The sequence below is a fragment of the Equus quagga genome, chromosome 2 (genome assembly GCF_021613505.1).
Source record: "Equus quagga isolate Etosha38 chromosome 2, UCLA_HA_Equagga_1.0, whole genome shotgun sequence".
Classification (NCBI taxonomy): Eukaryota; Metazoa; Chordata; class Mammalia; order Perissodactyla; family Equidae; genus Equus; species Equus quagga.
Genome location: NC_060268.1, coordinates 28,865,442 through 28,886,521, shown reverse-complemented (window position 1 = coordinate 28,886,521; position 21,080 = coordinate 28,865,442). Strand labels below are relative to the sequence as shown.

At 39.9% G+C, this 21,080-nt stretch overlaps 1 protein-coding gene across 1 annotated transcript; it reads right to left on the bottom strand.

Annotated features, from left to right (window-relative positions):
• Positions 1 to 303: 303 nt before the first annotated feature.
• TTC5 (tetratricopeptide repeat domain 5) lies at positions 304 to 18,480 on the bottom strand. The gene is made up of 10 exons (XM_046655148.1): positions 18,408 to 18,480; positions 14,983 to 15,115; positions 13,820 to 14,031; positions 13,271 to 13,421; positions 12,081 to 12,172; positions 10,481 to 10,537; positions 9,795 to 9,941; positions 9,410 to 9,624; positions 5,734 to 5,878; positions 304 to 3,060 (listed from the first exon to the last, which is right to left on the bottom strand). Exons 1-10 carry the CDS (start codon positions 18,456 to 18,458, stop codon positions 2,941 to 2,943), a joined length of 1,323 nt encoding a protein of 440 aa, XP_046511104.1. The 5' UTR covers positions 18,459 to 18,480; the 3' UTR covers positions 304 to 2,940.
• Positions 18,481 to 21,080: the final 2,600 nt, after the last annotated feature.

The window sequence follows — 21,080 nt, the reverse complement described above, 5'->3', positions numbered from 1 at the left end:
AATATGGTATTGGTATAGAAATAAACAAAAAGACCAGAATACATCAGAATAGAGAACTCAGAAACAGATCGATATATATACATGGAAAGTTGGTTTAAGACAGATTAAGCTTTAAAGATCAATGGTTAAAGAACGAATTCTTTAATAAAAGGTACTGGACCAATTAATTACTCATTAAGAAAAAATATATATATACCCACAACACAACATTAAGAAAAGTCATAATGAAAGAAAAGGACAAAATGATAAAACTTCATAAAGCAATAGAAGGAAAATGTCTTTATGACTTCAGGATAAAGGACTTCTTAAACCAAAATGATACTAACCATAAAATAAAAGATTCATAAATTCAATAATAATAAAATTAAGAACTCTGTTCAACAAAAGATCCAACACAGAGAATAAAAAGACAAGGTAAAAACTGTTAGATGTTTGCAGCACATAAAATGGCAAGAGATTAGTACAGGGGATAAATAAGTCCTACAAATCAATTTGAAATCCAATACAGAAGAGGGTAAAGACATAAACAGGCATTTTACCATGAGAAAAATTAGTGGCTCAAAAATTTACAAAAAGATGCTCAAGCCCATTAACAATGGGAGAAATGCAAATTAAAGTCACAAGAATGTATCATTTAAATCTCCTATATTTGCAATCTCTAAAAAGTAAGACAACACCAAATGTAGAAGAGGATGAGGAGCATTAGGAAAAATCATCCACTGATAGCAAACACATAAATTGGTACGACCACTTTGGAAACGTTTGATATTTCTCAAAGAGCATGTGTATACTCTATGACCCAGCATTTCCATTCTTGTGCCAATACTCTGAAACGGTGGTTTTTGCATGTTAGAGTGCATCAGAATCACCTGGAGAGTCTGTTAAACACAGATTGCTGGACTCTTCCCCAGAATTTCTAACTCAGGGGTTGGGACCTGAGAATTTGCATTTCTAAGAAGTTCCAGGTGATGCTGATGCTGTTGGTCTGGGGACCACTCTTTGAGAACCATTGCTATAAAAGAAACTCTTACACATACACATTAGGACATGTACAGAATATTAATAATATACTACCTTGATAACAACAACAAAAAACAAATATCTTTTAATGGTAGGATGAATAAATTGTGCCATAATCTTACAATGAGATATTATACAGCTGTGAAAACAAATGAGATGAGATCATGGAGAGACATACAGGGCTTCTAAGATACTAGTGATATTCTAGTTTTTAAGCCAGATGGACATTTTCAAAAGTATTCTACTTACTCTTTCAACTGTATATACACATTTTGCATACTCATTTGTACATATATTTAATCATTAAATCTTTGAAGTTCTGCTTCTACCAGCTACTGGCCATTTTTCTATTGCCTAACCCAACACAGAACATGTCAAATTATCTCAGGACTTGAGTAAAAGGGGAACAGTTATTGGATCTCATCTCTCTGACTCTAATGCACACACTTCGCCCACCCCCCACTTCCCCAGTTGCTTCCAACCATTTCTCAAGATATTCTACACCCCCTCAAGTTTCTGATCACTTTTCCATGACTGTAGCCCTCAAAATCAACCACAAGAATTTGATACAAGGCTCCACATGTGATCTTAAAGACACTGTATTAAAATCTCTCTCTGGCTACAAGATTCATTGGTACAGTCTAAAAAGAGTGTTTTTTGCAACTCTATCACAGTGGTTACTCATACTGACTTTATCTTGCCTACTAAAACTTCCAGTAATTTTTCATACATGATGTTGAAGATACACCTCAGAAAGTTGGCCTTTGGGACCAAAAGAATGGACTTCAAAATTTTAAATTCAGCCCTTATAACATCTTTAGATAGATGCTTAGTCTATCATCTATTCTCTGAAGGGTCCTCTGCATCTTACACACTTTATAAATCTAATAAATCATCAGTGATTTTCAAGTCACTGATCAAGAGGTGAACAGGACTGGACCAAGGACAAAAACCTGAGCCATATCACTAAAAGTCTTCCAAATTAATCTGTATCCATTAATGTACTCTCTGGTTAAAACCACTCAGTTGGTCATTAATATTCCCTCACACTGTCCCATTTTTCCACAAGGATTTTAACAGAAACTGTTATAAAATGTACCATTAGAATCTAAAGAAACTGAATATCTAGTTCGCTCTAGTCTTTCAGCCTGGTAACACTATTAGAACAGTACTGATGTCATCTTGGAGCATGATGAGGATCACCCCTAGGGACGACACAATGGGGAAATGGAAGGAAGCTGGTTCCCAACGACCTTGCGGAGCTGTCATTCCTGCCCTGGGCTGCCCTTTGCCAGTATTCTTTTAAGTGGGAGAGAAATAAACTATTTTGTATAAAGAAAAAAAAGCGGGAGGGATTACTCTAATGGATTGAAGTGATCCTAAAAGCAAGAATCCAAGCCTGGAAAGAACAAAGCAGGCCAAAGTACACAGTAATTTTCTTCCAAACAAATTTAATTCTGATCCAGCCCCAAAGAAGGGGAAGGTTGTAAATTTCAAAAATAAAAATAAAATTAAAATTGCTCAAAAACCAAGCCATAAAAAAATTAAGCCCCCTCCCTTAGCAATAAATACTGAAATGATATATACACATGAGGCTCAGGAAGGAGGCAAGAACAGGAACCTTGGAGACTCTGTCCCATGGCAAGATCCCAATTCCATGCTCTTTACCTAAAACACAGAAGAGCAACAAAAGAGGCAGGAGAAATACACCAGTGGACTATGTGGCCCCAGAGAGTACTGGACCAGCACAGGAGAAAGAATGGACACAAAGTGTCTTACAGGGCACAGGAAGGGAAGGTTGTCATCTTAAACATCCCCCCATTCCGGTTGAGTCACTGGATATGGCTGGTCCGGCTGCTGGGTGCCCCTGAGCTTATCTCCTCGCTTCCACTGCCTCTTTAACATGCAAGTCAAGGAAGGTCATTCACACTGTGACCGCGATGCCACTGTGGCAGCAGCCTGGCTGCTGGAGCCCTGAGGCTTCCCATTCACCACTAGCAGGAGGGGTGTCTCCACACGAACACTGGAAAAGGAATAGTCCTAGAAAAGACAAATATACAGAGATTCATTATAGATCCTGAGATAGAAGAAACTCCAGCACAGGGATACACAACCTGTGACTTTCTCCCCCTCTCTCCCCTGTCAGTATCTACACCCCTTACCTCCACCTCACATTAAACAAAGCTGAGCTAACAAAGGGGATATAATCTTCCCAAAGTTTTCAATCTTCAGAAGGAAAATCTGGAGCAGGTAGAGTGCTAGTAGTGTCACTATAAGAATGGGACAATTCTCTGATTCAAAAGAAGACAAGCTCCTGGCACTGCCTAAAAAAAGGGTGCCACCAGCTCCCACAAAATCTGCCCTTACCACAATGTTTGTTGACAATTATAACCAGATACACATAGCACTCAGCCAGAGCCAGTGGAAATTCTGAGAAACTCTTAGTCCAGGTGTTTATAAGGCCCTAAATTAATCTGCCAAACATAAATTAAAGTTACTTCTCCTTTTACATCAACATGAAGAACGTGTGGTTTAGACATGCTCCTAATAACAGAAAAGATATCAGCTCACTTCATCAGTTCAAACATACTTTAAGTTGTAAAATACATTGTTAAAAGAGTTTCATCCAAAAAATACTGTTCCACTTGGAGCATGAAGGAGGATCTTTTAAGTCAAAGCAAAGAGGTAAATTAAAGAGTTCTAATAAACCATTGTTTTTTAAACATTTTAACAGGAATATGGGCAAGTGATCCCCAAAAAATGGCTCTTTATGAAAGGAATACAAATAGTCAATAATCATGATAAAATGTTCAACCTCATCAATAATCAAGAAACCAAAACCAAACAATATTCATGCTATATTTTTCATATAAAATCAGCAAAAAATTTTTCAAAGGTTTCTACACAGAGTTGAGAAGAAAACTACAGGGAAAGAATTACTCACATCCACTGTTGGTAATAACTGGTACAACCGCCCCAAAAATAATTTGGCATATGTATCAAAAGTCTTAGAATTCTGCAGACCCTTAGGAGCCAGGATTCTACTTTAGAAATTCTTCTAGGGAAATAATTATGGATAAGGGCAGATACAAAAATATTTACTACGATATTTTTATTATAGGGAAAAATTGGAAATAATCTAGATCTGGGACAGCAAATTTTTTTCTGAAAAGGGCCAAATAATAAATATTTTAGGCTTTGGGGGTCATATGGTCTCTGTCACAGAACTATTCAACTCTGACACTGTAACGCAAGAGCAGCCACAGACAATAGTAAACAAATGAGTGTGGCTTTGTTTCAGAAATATTTACTGATGGACACTGAAATTTGAGTTTCTTATAATTTTCCTGTATCACAAATTATTATTATTCTTTCAATTTTTTTCTTTTAAAACTATAGAAACCTTTCTTAGCTCACAAGCCACACAAAAACAGACAAGTGAGCCAGATTTGGTCAATGGGCTATGGTTTGCTTGCCTTCAGTCTAAATGGTGAAAAAGTGGTTAAATACCTACTCTCAGAGAGTTTTTGTGAGGATTAAATGAGCCAGTGCAGGCAGCAAAGCTCTTAGCACAACGTCTAGCAGTCAGTAAAGAGTTCAAGAAATTTTAACTATCATCCTCATCTTTATCACCACCTCCATGTGTCAATTCAAAACAATGTTGTAGAATATGTAAAAACACAAGAAATGTTCATAAACATTTGTATATAATATTCCACTTGTGATTAAAAACATACATATGAATGTGTGTGTATATATTTATGAAAAGGTAAAAGACTGGAGGTATACATACCAAACTGTTAACAGTAATAACATCTGAGTGACAATATTTCAGTCCATTTTTTCTTTTTTTTTTTTTTTAAGGAAGATTGGCCCTGAGCTAACTGCTGCCAATCCTCCTCTTTTTGATGAGGAAGACTGGGCCTGAGCTAACATCCATGCCCATCTTCTTCTACTTTATATGTGGGATGCCTACCACAGCATGGCTTTTGCCAAGCGGTGCCATGTCCACACCCGGGATCCAAATCAGTGAACCCCGGGCCACCGAGAAGCGGAACGTGCAAACTTAACTGCTGCGCCACTGGGCCGGCCCCCTCAGTCCATTTTTTTAAATTTATTTTTATTGAGATAATTGACATGTAACTGTGTAAGTTTAAGGCGGACTAAGTGTTAATTTGATACATTTATATATTGCAATATGATTACCACCGTGGCATTAGCTAACAACATCTCTATCACATCACAAAATTCTTTCTCTTTTGTGGTGGGAACGATTAAGATGCAGTCTCTTCGCAACTCTGAAGTTTTTAATACCACATTGCTGTCTAAAATCCCCGTGCCGTGCATTAGATCTCCAGGACTTCTATCTCCTGGTTGCAAGTTTGTTATCCTTAAACAACATCTCTTCAGTTCCCCCACCCCGTGGTAACCACCACTCTACTCTGGGTTTTCATGAGTTTAGCATTTTTAGATTCCATATATAAGTGATATTATACAGTACTTGTCTTTGTTCAGTCCATTTTTTTAATTCTTTTTGTTTACCAATAGTTCCCATTTTTAGCAAAAAATGACATACACGTGTATGTGTGTATATATATATGATATCACACACACATACATACAAGCATTACTTTACACACTTTTTTTAAAGAGATAAACTTGGTCCCACTTTCAGAGCCTATGAGCCGGGAAAGAATCCTAGCCATCACTCACCTTTCCTTTGTGCTGAATTTGGTGAAGCCGAAGGTTGGGCTCAGGGATGGCTACAGAGTCCCCAATGAGCACTCCCCAACTCTGCACCATGTTATACACCATCACTGCATAGCAAGGTCCATCTGAATCTACTAGGCCAAAGGTACTGCCAAGTTAGGATGGATTAAGAGATGGGAAGAAAGGGAAAAAGAACAGAAACAGTGGTTTTAAAATATGAGCAAAAGAAACACGTGCTTTCTCAGTTACTTATTTAGAAAACCCAAGACAGGTACCATCATCTACTATGTATGTCTGAGTCCCTCATTTGTCTTAGATATATAATAGTATCTTTTAGAGAACATACACACAACTCATCAATATGTCACTTTGCCAAGAACTTGGGACATATGCACACCGAGGCCATTCAACAAATATTAATAATAAACTAGCTCAAAATGTTGCAGCTCAAACATTGTTCCTGGTCTAACAATTTAACTATCACAACTTTCATCAAACTCTCTAACCATCACTATCAATTAAATTTAATTCCACAAACCTTCACTGGATACCTATTATGTGTCAGGCATCATGCTTAGCAGTAAGACACCAATCCAGCTATGAGTGAGCTTATAGTCTGGCAGGTGTCAGACAATTAACCATCACTTACAGCACAACTGTGTTAGGTGCTAGAATAACTTTTCCCTTGTGCTGAATTCAGTGATGTCAAAGGCTGGGCTGTAGGAACCCAGAGGAGAAATGTCTAAATCAAAACTGGAAAGCTGGGAAGGTTTCCTTGAAGAGACTCTCAAACTGAATCTTAAAGAATGAAAAATTAGCTAGGTTAAAACAGGAAAACAAATCTTCACTGGAAATAAAAAACCTCCGGGAGGACAGGAACAGGGATTGACTGGGAAGGAACATGAGAGAACTTCCTGGGGTATTGGTAATGTTCTCTATCTTAATAGGCATTTGGGTTACATAGGTGTATGCATTTGTCAAAACTTAACAAATGTATACTAAGATTTGTACATTTCACTGTATGGAAATTTTACAAAAAAAGAAGAAAATTGCAAACAAATACTGAACTCTAGTTAATAATTGCATAGTGAAGTATTCAGAAGAAAGGATACTGATGTCTGCAATTTACTTTGAAACATACCAAAAATAAGATGGGTCAATGGACGAATATGACAATAGAGAGATATGGGAAAAACTAAGTACAGTAAAATATTAATAGTAGAATATAGGTGGCTGAGTACACAGATGTTCACTGTAAAATTCTTTCAATTTTGCTGTATGTTTGAAAAGTTCTATAATACAATGTTGGGGGAAAAAATGTCATCTATATCAAGAAGCAGCAAAAGCATTATCCAGGCACAGTAACTGTGTAAAGGCACAGAGGCATGAAAATAGCTGTTCTGAAACATACGAAATAATCCCATGGTTGGAACAAAAGGCAAAAGCGGGAAAGGGACAGAAGATCATGGAAAGAAGTAGGCAGGGAGCAAATCATGAAAGGCGTTGTATGCTAAGCTAAGGAGTTCCAACTATCCTAAAAGTTCCACAGTATCAGTAAAGGATCTTAAATAAGAAACGGCAATGGTCAGATTTGCGTCTGGGAAATATTTCTCTGCACTGTGGAACACTGGAGGAAAAGCAGGGAGTCGGGAGACCTGTCTAGAGAAGTGATATGCAGCTGAATTAAGTTAGTAGAGACAGAGAAGTAGGGACAAAAAGGCAAATCCATTGGACTTGATGATTGCCTCAATGCAGGAGAAGAGAGAAGTCTAGAAAACTTCTAGAAGTCTAAATTAACTGACTGACTAGAGGTGGTACCACTGACTGACAAGGAATTCAGGGAGGAGAAGCAGGTTGAGAAAGAGAGATGAGGTAAGCAATTTTGAACACAGTGAGTTAGAGATTTCTGACAGGAGCCCAGAGGCAGTTGGATATAGAATCCGAAACTTGGAAATGACACCTGGGCTGGAGATACACCTGCGAGCATAGAAGAAAGCCTTGAATTTATACATCATCAAACAAGATGATGTATAAATGAGATGGTGAAGAATCGGGGCTCATGCCATCAGCTGGCACACCAGAATTCACAGCAAACACTGCATCAAACACAGCATTCTCCTGGTGAATCCAGTCAAAGCCTCGGAATCCTTCTACACAGTAAGTCAGGCAGCCACTGGCATGTGATCAAAGCTGGCACTTATTTGCCATCCTGGTATAGAGATAAAAGAGGAAAGGAACAAAAACACAGTCCTCCCATAACTTAACATTTAGAAGTTAAGAAAAAGAGAAACGAAGGAGTGGCAAAATACTTATTTGGTCTCAAGGCCCCCAAAACCTACCTTTGTGTCTCTTTCTCACTTCTCTTAGCTCTAGGGTCTGCTCCAGTTAACTAAACTTTTCTCAACTATCTTCTTGCTCTTCAACTCATAAGTACATATACCTCTAGAAAATGCCACGGAGAAAGCTTAGGCACACAATGGGAATTGTGAGCATTTCAGTTTGGATGGAGCAGAAGGGATATGAAACGAAATAGTAGGAGATAGGTCAGAATGTTATGGAGTCAGGTAGCGGAAGCCACTGGATTAGACACTGGTGATCCTAGAAAAAACAATTTCAGTAGAAAACAGAAAAAGGAAGGCAGTCAGTCAGGGATTAGGAAGTGAGTGAAGGAGTGATGGCACTGACTAAACTCTAATTTTTCAAGAGATAGAAATTTTCTAAATGAATATTCTTAACTCATTTCCTCTACTAGACTATAAGCATCCTTCACTTGGGTCCTTCACATTTCTTTTTTTTTCACTCCCTATGACATGTATAGCAGATGCTCAGTAAATAAAATAACATTTGAGACAATCTCCCCACCAGGCCTTAAATTCTCACTCAAAGCTCACCTTCCAGAACTGCCTAGGCATACCTAAGTCCAAACAGGACTGAGAATTCTTCCTCCTTCAACTTCTGTAATCATAAAAACACAAAGAGGTAGGAAAATTTCAAGGTTTCCATCTGTCTTATAAAAAATGTAGCTGTCATATACACACAATGGAATACTACTCGGCCATAAGAAATGATGAAATCTGGCCATTTGTGACAACAAGCATCAACCTTGAGGGTGTTATGCTAAGCAAAATAAGTCAGAGGGAGAAAGTCAAATACCATATGATCTCACTCATAAGTAGAAGATAAAAACAGCAACAAACAACCACACAGAGGCAGAGATTGGACTAGTGGTTACCAGAGGGGAAGGAGGGAGGCAAGAGGGTGAAAGAGGTGACTAGGCACATATGTGTGGTGATGGATTGTAATTAGACTTTGGGTGGTGAACATGATGTAATCTACATAGGAATCGAAACAGAATGATGAACACCTGAAATTTATATACTATTATAAACCAATTTTACTGCAATAAAAAAATTAATTTTTTAAAAAAAGTTAACCCTTATGGCAATACAGGAATCTACAGAGTGGCAAGCTCAGGAAAAAAACGGGTAGTGACAGAATCTACAGAGAGACTGTCAGACATCACCTAATAATACCTGCTCACAGGACATTCAGTCACAGAAGGGAAGAAGAACTTACAAATCTGTGACCACTAACAACGTCCTCAACGTCAGAAAAAGGCTAGGAAGCGAGACCAATTAGTTCAAAAGGATGAAAAAGAGGAAAGGCAAGAGAAACTCACAAGGGGACTTTCTCCTCTGTGGTCAGGCTGAACAGCACCTTTCCCAGGACCACAGCACCGCTGTTCACACCAGGCTGCAGCGCACTCAGAGGCCTGAGCTCCAGGGAGACCTTCTGCCCAGAGGCTGACTGATAGCGCCCATCACCACAAGGGCCTAGATGGGCTGGGCGCAGGCTTCCCAGCATGCTCTGCAACTTTTTGGTCTTCAGCTTTCCCTGCAAAGGAAGGGAAAATAGATAAGAAGCTGGAAACTAGTCACTCTCCTTGAGAGTCTACTCCTTCCCTCCCACCACCCACTTCTATACGGTCACTACTACCACAGCATATTTTATTATTGACCCACAACACAATAAAAAGGGAGGATTCAGCCTTTAGACATCTTTACCTTGCTCTCAAGGAGGCTGGTTAATCTATTCAGGAATTCCAGGAGCTGCTGCTCTCGTTGCTGAGGCTCTGGCCAAGCAGGATCCAGCGCTGCAGCCCGAGAGAAGCCCTCCAGGGCCTCCCCGTAATTCTCTTCATATTTATGTAACTGCACAAGAAGTAACCCAAACCTCCCAATTATAAGTTTTTTTAGCACAAACTATGGCAGGGGGGAGTAATGGCACAATGGGCTAGGAATCTAGAGAAATAAACTGTTTTCCTTCTCATTAGTTTTCCTGTTCTACAACGAACAACCTGAGGAGATGATAACACCTACATTCTTCTTCCTGGCTAAGGTGATCACAACCCCAAAGATGGAATCATTTCAAAGTTAACTTCCAAACTCTAAAACAGTGAAATCGCACATGTGGGTCATCCTATTTTTATATTTATAATGAAGATTTCAGAAAAGCCTTCTAAACTGTCCCCTGAATCCTGTATGCACTCTCCCACCTCCTCAGCCCCTTCTCCTTTCCTTCCAGTGACTCCGCCAGATTCTGAAGTCTAACTGAGCTAGCCTAGAAATAATTTGGCTTTCCTCTCACAGTTTGTACCCAACCTTGTCCCTAGGTCAGTTATCCTCCCAAGCTAAGACCTAGATGTCTTATTTATATGACTTTTAAATGACCACCAGCCCACAGGTCTCACCGTTGCCCTGTTCAGATGAAGATCAGGATTGCTGGAAGCTGTCCTGTCAACCTTCTCCTACAGTGGGACAAAAAGATCATCAGTGGACCTTGTGTCAGTCTTAAGGACGGCCACACCCACCAGTCCTAAATCTCCTTTCCCTGGAAAACTTCCTGTCTCTTCCTTGTCAAAACATTACCTCTACCCACACTGCTATACAGTAACTGTTTTTGTGGTATTTTACTCAGACCCGGAAACGTCAAGGATGTAAGGTTTTTGTATGTCTGTGAAACCTTAAAATATGATAATTTATCCATGCGTTAGTATAAAGATAGAAGAAATATGTGAAAGCATTCTGATAAAAGAAATTTTTTAAAGAGTGAGACGATAATATAAATAAGAAAAACCTAGGAAAGAAATGATGTTGATTTAATGCATTTTCTCTGCCCATGAGCTCCCCTCCAGACACAGACAGAATCGCCCAAGCCCCCTTAAAACACACATTAAAAGTCTAATTCTGATTCTCTAATCTAAACGAATGGCCAGAAACCACATGACAGTGCAGACAAATGTGCTGTGAAAAAACTACTGGCTTTGTTCACGGCTATGTTCATTTTATGCTTTTAATTCTATTCATTGCCTGACACACTGCAACAGCACAAACAACATGAATCAAAATGGTTTTAATGGTTGGTTCGAATATGTTTAAAAATGCATGTTTGGGTGAAGAAATTAAGAGTTAAAAGCAACTATTTAGCAGAAGCCAAATACAAAATTTTAAAGTACACCATATTATTCTTTAAATGTAAACATTCACCAAGTTAACAAATTAGAGTGAAATATAATTCCTCTGCCTAAAAGTTCCCTGAATGAACAAAGGACAGTACCTGAACTGCAAACATGAATATAAAGTAGCTGTGTTCTTTATTCTGCCACACAGAGCAAAATAAGTAACAGTAAAAAGCAACTTTCCATGTAAAGACAAGCCAAAAAGCAAAAGAAAGGTGAATATGAGGCCTAAATAAAAAGTGCTCAGAAGGCCAACGTGAACCTTCTAAGAACGAGTAATCAGGCACTTAAAGCCTGAAGGAAACCCTGTGCAAGTGGCTATCAACATAAAAATGGTCTAAAAGCCTAAGCAAAGCATGAGCTCCAGTGAATTAATCCCTAGGAAGTGATACAGAATGGGCTACACAGTTTTCTATTTTTGCCTGTGGGAAACCCAGAGCCATATTATCTAATAGTTAATCTGGGGACAGCACTTAATTTATACTTAGGATTAGAGTTTTCATTTTTCTTTAAAAATGTACATATTAATAAGCATTATTTTAATATAGACTTCCCATTAAAAAGGATGAACATGTTGGGATGGGCTCTGTGATTTGGTTATACAGGACTATAACAAATCTACACAGCTCAAGGAGATATCTAGCACTGAAGCGCCACAGCAAGTGGTTGCTAATACTCAAGTTATAAGATGAAATAAGTCACCTCTGCGGACATTGGATGTCAGCAAACACTGCCCATGCTGCTTGCTAAAGAGCTACAAGGAAGACTGAACAACACTGTTGCTTCTGTTGCCACCTCTATTCATCTGGCCTGGGTGACCATAAATACTTACTGCTTGGGCATAGGCACTGAGGGCTTGCTGGGAGATCTTAGGGTTCTGGCCAGTATTGAAGTAAAGAGAAAGGTATGCATTCCCCAGAATATCTGAAAGAGAAACACAGGGTTTCTGATTTCAAATGTAAGGAGCTTAGAAGTCACCACTCCATCCTAACAAGTAAAAAGCTGAACAGACTGAGAAATCCAGAACTCTTCTTGGATCTGCAAGAAAGAGGACAACCCAGGACAAACTGCTGCCCCCAAAATCAGAGAGAAAAAAGGTGAATACAGGGAGTTATGGCTTACCAGAGCAGAAACTCACCAGCTGCCACAGGAAACAGCAGTGGAGTAGGAAAACCTGAACTAAAATTGACAAATTGCTGGAGGCTCAGAGTAGACAGGTCTGGGAGTTAAAAACTCCAGGGGTCCAAGTCCTATGGAGGCCCCCCCAGTACTGTGAGATTTACCTCCAGGAGTTGAACCAGATTTCCACAGCAAATATGGGAGAAAAATCCCCTTGTACTTCTGGCAGGGGCAGGGAGAAAAGGAACAATTTTGAAACATGCTAGAGCACTCTGTTCTCCAGAAGAAGAAACCTCAGAAGAAACTAGTTAACCAAGAGCCTAACCTGCTGGGTTATTATCAGAGCCTAAGTGACCTGAGGAAGGGAAATAACTAACTCCAGCTGGCTCCAGCCTTCCACATGAGAGAAAGGAAATACTCAGTTCCAGCCCACTCAAGCCATTCTCTCCCACCTAAAGCAGGTGAAAAAAAACTGAGAAACACAACAGTGGACCATCTCAGAGCCCAAGTTCAAGATATAACTATTGTGATGACCCTCAAAGCCTCTTTGAAAGGCCCTACATCTGACACAAACCAGTGATGACACTATATTTAGTATACTCCAAATTCCAATGGGATGAAGAGGCAAACATGGACCCAAAGGAGAAACTTGAACAGACTACACAAAAGCCCTGCCTTGCTTCTGTGGAAACATAAGCCTCCTCTCTTAGATGAAAAGATCCAACAGTTCCTAGAACAGTTGCTCATCAAAACACCTTTCAGGCTCTTCAAAACAAAGATGCTTTGGCTTCACAGTTAGACTCAGACTCAACAGAATGGGCTCCAGATGATTCTGGTGTGTAGCCATGGTCGAGAACCACTATTCTAAAAGAAACTTGTTGGAGATCTTTTGAGAGCACTCACACCAGGAGCGGCCATCATGGATATCCATCTGCACAGCCAACTTAGCCTGTCGGACACTGTCCATGACATGGCGAGAATGCTCATCTCCCGCATCAGTCCGCAGCTGGCGAAGCACCATTGACAGGTTTTGAAGGGAGACTTTGTTCTTACACTGCAAATGGAGAAAACATATGTATACTCAACCTTCTTGATTCTATTTCCCCTTTTCAGGTCAATTGAATCTCAATCTTCTTCTAAATCTAATTTTTCATCTTAATTCTTACTGCTGTCTCTATCTTAGACCCCCATCTGCAAAGATCAACTTGGTTGCTAACTCTTCTTCACTTCTCATCTACCCCTGAACCTGATCCCATCATCTTCTTCCTTTCTCAGTGCCTGTCCCTGTTTTCCTCACCCAGGTCTGCTCCTCTCATCCTTCCTCCCTTCTGATTCTGCTCTCCTAGTTCCATTACAGTTCTACTCTGATATTCATATCCTAGGGAAACTCACAGAACTAAAGGAATCCCATCCTTCCCATCTCTGTTTTCTGAGGGATAGTGGGCAGCTCACATGGGTGAGGGCTCCTGAGAAGCAGGTGTGGGCAGCTGCAACATCCCCCTTCTTCCAGTACACCTCACCCAGCTGGTTCCAGGCTTCCACCAGGTTGGGCTCCAGCTTCACAGCCTTTGACAGAAGCTCCTCAGCCTTAGGGCTATAGTCAGGAGTCACATTCAGTGCCTTCCCAGTTAGCATTAGAATCTGTGCCTTGCCCTGGACAGAACCTAGGAGGAAGGGGAAAAGATAAAGGAAAGTGGAAAATCCCAGGCAGTCTTACAGATAAAACCAGGGTACCTTGCCTCAAGGAATAACCCCACGCCAGCTCTAGGAATGAAATAGTTGAGGAAAATCTTTATGAACAAACCGCTTATTGAAAGCCTACCATAGGCAGATTACTATGTTAGGTATGGGGTAACAAAGAAAGCATTACTGTACCCTTGAGGGGCTTACAATCTAGTAGAGAGAACAAAGCATATACATAAAAAATTAAAACAACAATGAAAAAGAGCATATGGCATGCACCCAGTGAATGGGTTTTAAAAAGTGAAAATGGGAAAAGACAAGACCCTCCAGGTATGAAAATGATGTAAACAAGGACAGAGAGGCAGAAATACATATGGCATGTTCATGGGAGAATGGATAGTCCAGCTAAAATGAAACAAAAAGTTCCTCTGCAAGTAAACAGACAGAGATAAGGGCATAAAAAAAAGAAGAGGCATACAATGGAGACTTGAATACCATGTTAAGGGGTTTAGACTTCAACCAGTCAATAGTAGGAATCTTTGAAGATACTGGAGCAAAGAGGCAGAGAAAAGAATAAGATTAAATGCATGAAATAACGATTTAGAAAGATAATTTCCATGGTCGTCATGCAATTGATTTAGAAGTAAAAGAAATTAGAGGTAGAAAGGTCAGTTAAGAAGATTACTGCAATAGTTCAAGCAACAAGTACACTCTTTTATTTCATGGCATTTGCTACAATCAAACTTTAGGAAAAGTAGTTTAGAGGAAGGAAAGGTTGCCATCCTGCACAGGGGCCCTTAGAAGAAATACTCTGTTGTACCATCCTGTAGCAGCCACAAAAAGGATACCAAAGAGACTACAGAGACAGGGAGCAAAACTCTACCACATTTCAGTGAAGGGCAGGGGGTTGCATGTTGTTTGGGGACTCATACCCACTACTTCCTCCATCTGCTGCAGGGTCTTCTCCATCTCCTCCCGCACATCCTCTTGCTTCCTCTCAGCATCCTCAACACTATGAGTCTCAAAATAGCAGTCTCGAAATGAATAGAGCTGATCTACCAGTTCCTAGGAAGTGGAAGAATGTTACCATTAAGTGGAGAGAACACCCAACAAGGAAATTTGAGGCTGGCTAGCCATACCAGCTCTTGGCCTAGAAATACTGATCCTCTATCTCACCTAGGAATGAAACAAGAAGCAGGTGGACAGGTCTCTCAAAATGCCACAGATCCTGAGGGAAAGTAGCCAGTGTCCCAGGCCCACTCTCACGTTGTCCCATGCCAGTCTCTGCAGCATGATGATAGTTCTCTCTCCCAGCCCCAATAGGGCTTCCAATATGACTAAGCACTTCACATACCAGAGTCAGGAGGGGGAAACACTTTGCAACTTGAGATAAAACGAAAGTTATTAAAATAATCCTATCTAGTACTGGTCCTCAAAGTATAAAACTTTGAAATTTACCCTTAAAACTGAAGTTGCTAACAAAAAGGATCTTATCCCCAATTTTTCCTATGCTGGTATCTGAAAACACATGACCTTTATGAATATGATAAACATGTGGGAGTCACTGTTTTCCATGACAAACAGACCAATTTAAGCTTGCTAACTTTGGTATTATGGCAGGATTTTGTCTCTTCAAATACTTGTGTTTTGTGTTTTTTGTTTTGCTTTTGTCAAGTCACCTCTGGCTCTCTTGCATTCTTTCCAAATAAATGTTCTCCTTCCTCTTTTAAATCCCTCTATCTCGGGCCGGCCCCGTGGCCGAGTGGTTAAGTTCGCAGGCTCCGCTACGGAGGCCCAGGGTTTCACCGGTTCGGATCCTGGGCGTGGACATGGCACCGCTCATCAGGCCATGCTGAGGCAGCGTCCCACATGCCACAACTGGAAGGATCCACAACTAAAAATATACAACTATGTACTGGTGGGCTTTGGGGAGAAAAAGGAAACAAAAAAAATCCCTCTATCTCTGAATCTTCCTGTAACACCAGACAAAGCTTTTCCATTATCTATTCTTTCCTGAAACCTAAGAGCAGCAGAAATATATAATATAATTCCAACATGTCTTAACTACCCCCACAGCACATCCTAAATCCACCTACCTGCCTCCATCCCACTATGACTACCCTCAGATAGTTTCCCACTAGAGATAGAATAAAATCTACCTCCTCACATGGCCTCTAGAGAAGACTGTATGATCTGACCTCCCACTACTCACTCCACCACAAACTTCACTTCTTACCACTCCCCCTCCTACCATACTCAAGCCACACTGGCTTTCATTCACTTCCTCAAATCCACCAAGCTCAATCCCACCTTGAGGTCTTTATACATGCTGTTCCCTCTGCCTGGACACTCTTGCCCCAGATCTGTGCATGGCTCATTCCTCATCATCATTTAGATCTCAGCTCAAATATCAACTTCTCAGAGAGGCTTTTCCTGACTACCCAGACTAAAGTAACCCCTTCTTCCTCTGCCCACTGTTAAATCACACTTGTTTTTCTTCATAGTACTTATCATTTGAAATTACGTGGCCTATTCATTAACTGTCTACGTTGTCTTTCTCCATCACTGAAATGTAAGCTCCGTGATGGGAAGGACTTAATCTGTTTTGTTTAGAGGTACACCTGAGCACTACAACAGGGTTAGGGACATGATAGGCTCTCATTAAATATGTCGATTGAATGAATTAATCAGTCATCCCTGTCGCTAACAAACACTTATACGCTATACTTAATTTAAAATCCTACCCAGAACAAAGAAAATGGACTAGCACCCTCTGCAGCAGTGCTTTTCAACTTTTATTATGTGTATTATTTCTAGGACCCAGCCTGAAGAGGTTCTGATTTTAGCAGTTTTAGCAGAACTCAAAATTCTGCATTTTAACAAGCACCCTAGACAATTATAATGAAAATGGCCTGTGAAACACACTTTGAGAAATATCCTTTTATACATTCCTTCTACCCTAAAACGTCTATAACAATGAAATCAAAGCCTACCACCATTCCCATAGATAGCAGTATCACTATCCTTTTCGTCTCCTCTGCTCCATTCCCGCATTCCACTCCTGCACCTTTCCCACCCACCCCAAGATAACCCAAGCACCCTCTACCTGGATGCTCAGTGCATTTACCACAAATGAGCTCAGGAAAAGACAGTTCTCAGCAAAAATTACAACCCATTTCCTTTTGCCCTACAATCAGCATGGACACAAATTAGGAATTTTAGAGAGGATCTTATTGTTTGTTTACTTTCAGTTATTAAAGCAAACATGCAAGAAATTTGTATGGTTTTGATTTGCTGGAGTGAACATTTTTAATAACTTTTTTCATGGCAAAATCAATATATATAAATAGTTGTTAAAATTCAAATAGGTACATGTAAAAAGTACACAGTAAAAAATTCTTCATAATCACGCCCAAACAACCTCAGGGATAACCACTGTTTAGTATGCCTTTTCAGATTTTTTGCAATACATATACAAACGTAGATACACAAACACAATGTTTTCAATATGGAGCCAGGACTGAAAATCTCTGATTGCAGCCAGTCACACTCAGGAATAAAACTAATTTAATCCAAGTCAACTGGAAGTGAAATAAAGCTCACGATCAAAAATGTGTCATTATTTTAATCTGCTCAAGAAACAAAGAAATCTCATCAATGTTTAAACTTTTGCATTAAGAAGCCTTTAAGCAAGTTACAAGCCTGTCACAGGTCTAAATGTTTAAATTCCAGGCTGTCTTAGAACACAAAGAACTGAGTTTCTGAGGTTTAAGGAATATCGTGGGTTATTAAAAGAAAGGTAAAGAGCCATACAACTAGTTAGCCCCTCTGTATCAGACCCCAAACTGGAATTGCAGAAGGGTGCAAAAAAGTCAAAACTGATAAGTCCTACAGGGAGAAACCAGGACACACGCGGTGCAAAGCCACTACTGTGACTGCTGCCATTTTCAAAGCAGAAAGGTGTATCAAGAGAACATGTGATAATAGCGCCTGCAGATCTACCATACAGATGTGTATGCTATTTGTTACGGGTGAATCGAGAAAAAAACTTGCTAACAATGGGCAGGTATAAAGTTAGGAGCAACAAATCCACTTCAATACAGGACTGAAATTAAGTGCAGTCAGGTCAGCAGCCGGAGGTCCCAATACACCGGCTGCGCCCCTCCCCTGGCCTCCTCTCGGCCCAGCAGGCTCCCCTCACCGGCTGCGGCTGCACCCTTGGGAGTTGTTATAGCAACGGCACCGACATATGCAGCGTCGTGTACGTGCCAAGGAATTCGCAGGTACTGCACAAACTGGGCTCCCTGCTTCTTCCCGAGCAACAAAAGCACATGTAAATTTTAATCTATCGCCCCACCTGCAATTTCTGTAAGATCTGCTCAACTTCTTCCTCTTCATCAGCCATCATTTCCCAACCACTCTCCGCTACTCCGCCCCCAACTTTATAACCACAGAGACTCATACTCGCCCCTTCACAGAGTCACAGCGACATCTAGGGCGCTGGAGGCTTACATGCTCCTGAGACAGGAGCTGTTTTTGAAGGACGTCCCTCCGAAACAGCTTATCCCAAAGCCAGTAGCTCAAAGGAGATGCTCTATAAGCACTTTTGAATTAGGAAACTTGTTTCTTTCCCAAATCCTGGAAACAAAATGTTCTCAGCTTAATTGCGTGTATATTTTTGTTTCATATATTCCTACTTATTTATACCAAGATTATAATACCCCTAAAAAGACAGGTTAAGACAGTACATGCCTGTGTTAGAAGTTTAAAATTTTGAAGGGAACGTAGTACAATGGCAAGTATTTTCCAAACTTTACAGTAATTTTCTATATATGAGGAATTTTATCATTTTGAACATACTATCCAAACAAATCGACTACACTTGGGATGGTATTATGGAAGCCATCATTAATACAATAATGGTATATTAGTACGCTAATAATGCTTATATATTGATAGGCTATATACAGAAGGATATATAAGAAACAAGGACTGTCTCTGGAGAGGGGAACAGGACTGAGAGTTGTCAGGGGGCAAAGAAAATTCTTCTCACTATGTACACTTTGAATTTTTTATCATGTACATGTACTACCTATTCAAAAATAACCATAATTTTTAAATAAAAAGTTATTTACTTCCACATAGACTATCTCTGAAAGAGACACAAGACACTGGTAACAGTAATTGCTTCCAGAAAGAGGAAGAGGGGCTGTGGGACAGGAGTGAACAGGAAGACATTTTGCTTTGTCTTTTCTGTACCTTTTGAATTTGTACCATGTGAATGTATTAAACTCTTTAATAAATAAGTTTTTAAAAAGTAGCACATAATAGTCCTAACAAAGTTTCTTTTTACTTTTTAGTTTTAATTATAGCTTACTTGTACTTCAAATTGATTCTGGGAACATAACAAAGGAAGATGCAAAGGTTCACAGCAGAAATCACGAATGTACATAAAATTATTTCCTCAAACCGTTTTCCAACAAAATTTAAAACTGCATAGGGAAGAAAAACACTTATACTGTAATTTATAAAACCTGTGTGATTAGCTATGAAATAGGGAGGGATATTTTAAAACAAGTCAAGATTTTTCATCCTCTTTCTCAGATACCATTTAAACTTTGGAGTACAGTAAAAAATATTTTTGAAGAGATTTTATATTCTATACTTGTAAGGAAGAAAACATTACTTGCTTGCTATTCAATTCTGTAAAGCAAGGGTATTCACTTGCCTTTCCACAATCACTAAATATAAATATCCTCAAAGGATTTCAGCATGACTTATTATCTAAAAGACAATGGGATTTGGCAATTAGGGTAATTCCATTGTAATTCCTCCCAAACCAATAAGAAGAAGTCATAAAATTTAAGAGTTAGAAAAGGCTGTAAGAGGGCCTGCCCAGTGGCACAGCGGTTAAGTTCCCACATTCCGCTTCTTGGTGGCCTGGGGTTCGCTGGTTAGGATCCCGGGTGTGGACATGGCACACCTGGCACGCCATGCTGTGGTAGGTGTCCCAGATATAAAGTAGAGGAAGATGGGCACGATGTTAGCTCAGGGCCAGTCTTCCTCAGCAAAAAGAGGACTGGCAGTAGTTAGCTCAGGGCTAACTGTAGCCGCCCCTGACACAGGAAGGATTAATAATCACTGGAAAAAGCTTGCCAACAAACTGTGACCCGGAGGTGAGAAGGCCGGTTAGCCAATGATGGGTAAGACCCCCCCGGAGGGGGGCAACCTAAGACAGGCGGCGGCCGCCCGGGGGCACAGATGGAGAAACGATATCGATATCGGGAGCAGGAGGGGCCGTTGCCTAGGAGGGCTTGCATGCTCTGAGAGAAAGTATACGAGCACAGCAATAACATGATAATATCAAAACAGAGGCCAAGGGAGGGCTCCTTGAGAAATCACTAAGAATTCTTGGCATTCGCTAATTACTTCATCCAGAACACCTGTGTATGTTTAACAGCTGTAAGCTATGTATATATTGAAACACTGGTTATAATAAACTCAGAGTGGCCATCAGCCCTCTCCGCATCTATCCTGATGTGTACATGGATTGCGACACCGACACTAATCTTCCTCAAAAAAAAAAAAAAGAAAAGGCTGTAAGGATAATTTAATTCAATCCCTTATTTTACAGATATAGAAACAAAGGCCCAGAAAGTTTAAACTCAAATTCGTCCAACCAACATGTAGAAAAAACCCATAATTAGAACCCAGATGTCTTGCCTCCGTAATTAGTATGCCTTCAAGTCTTTCCTCTAGTAGGGATGTAAAGTTACTGAACATGTCTTTCAAGTTTCCTTCTTACCTCTACGTTTTAAACAAGTCATCTGTGTTGTAGTCAGAAATGCTCCCTATTTAACAAAGGAAAACAAGGAATCAATCTTTTAAAGTATTTTAATTAGTATAATCTCTTGAGAGCAATAACATATTGGTGAGTTTTCTGCAGTACATTCCTAAATAAATATACACAAGGCAATAGCTGGCAAAAGGGTAAAGAAAGAAGCGATTTTATTTTAAAATAAATGCCAAA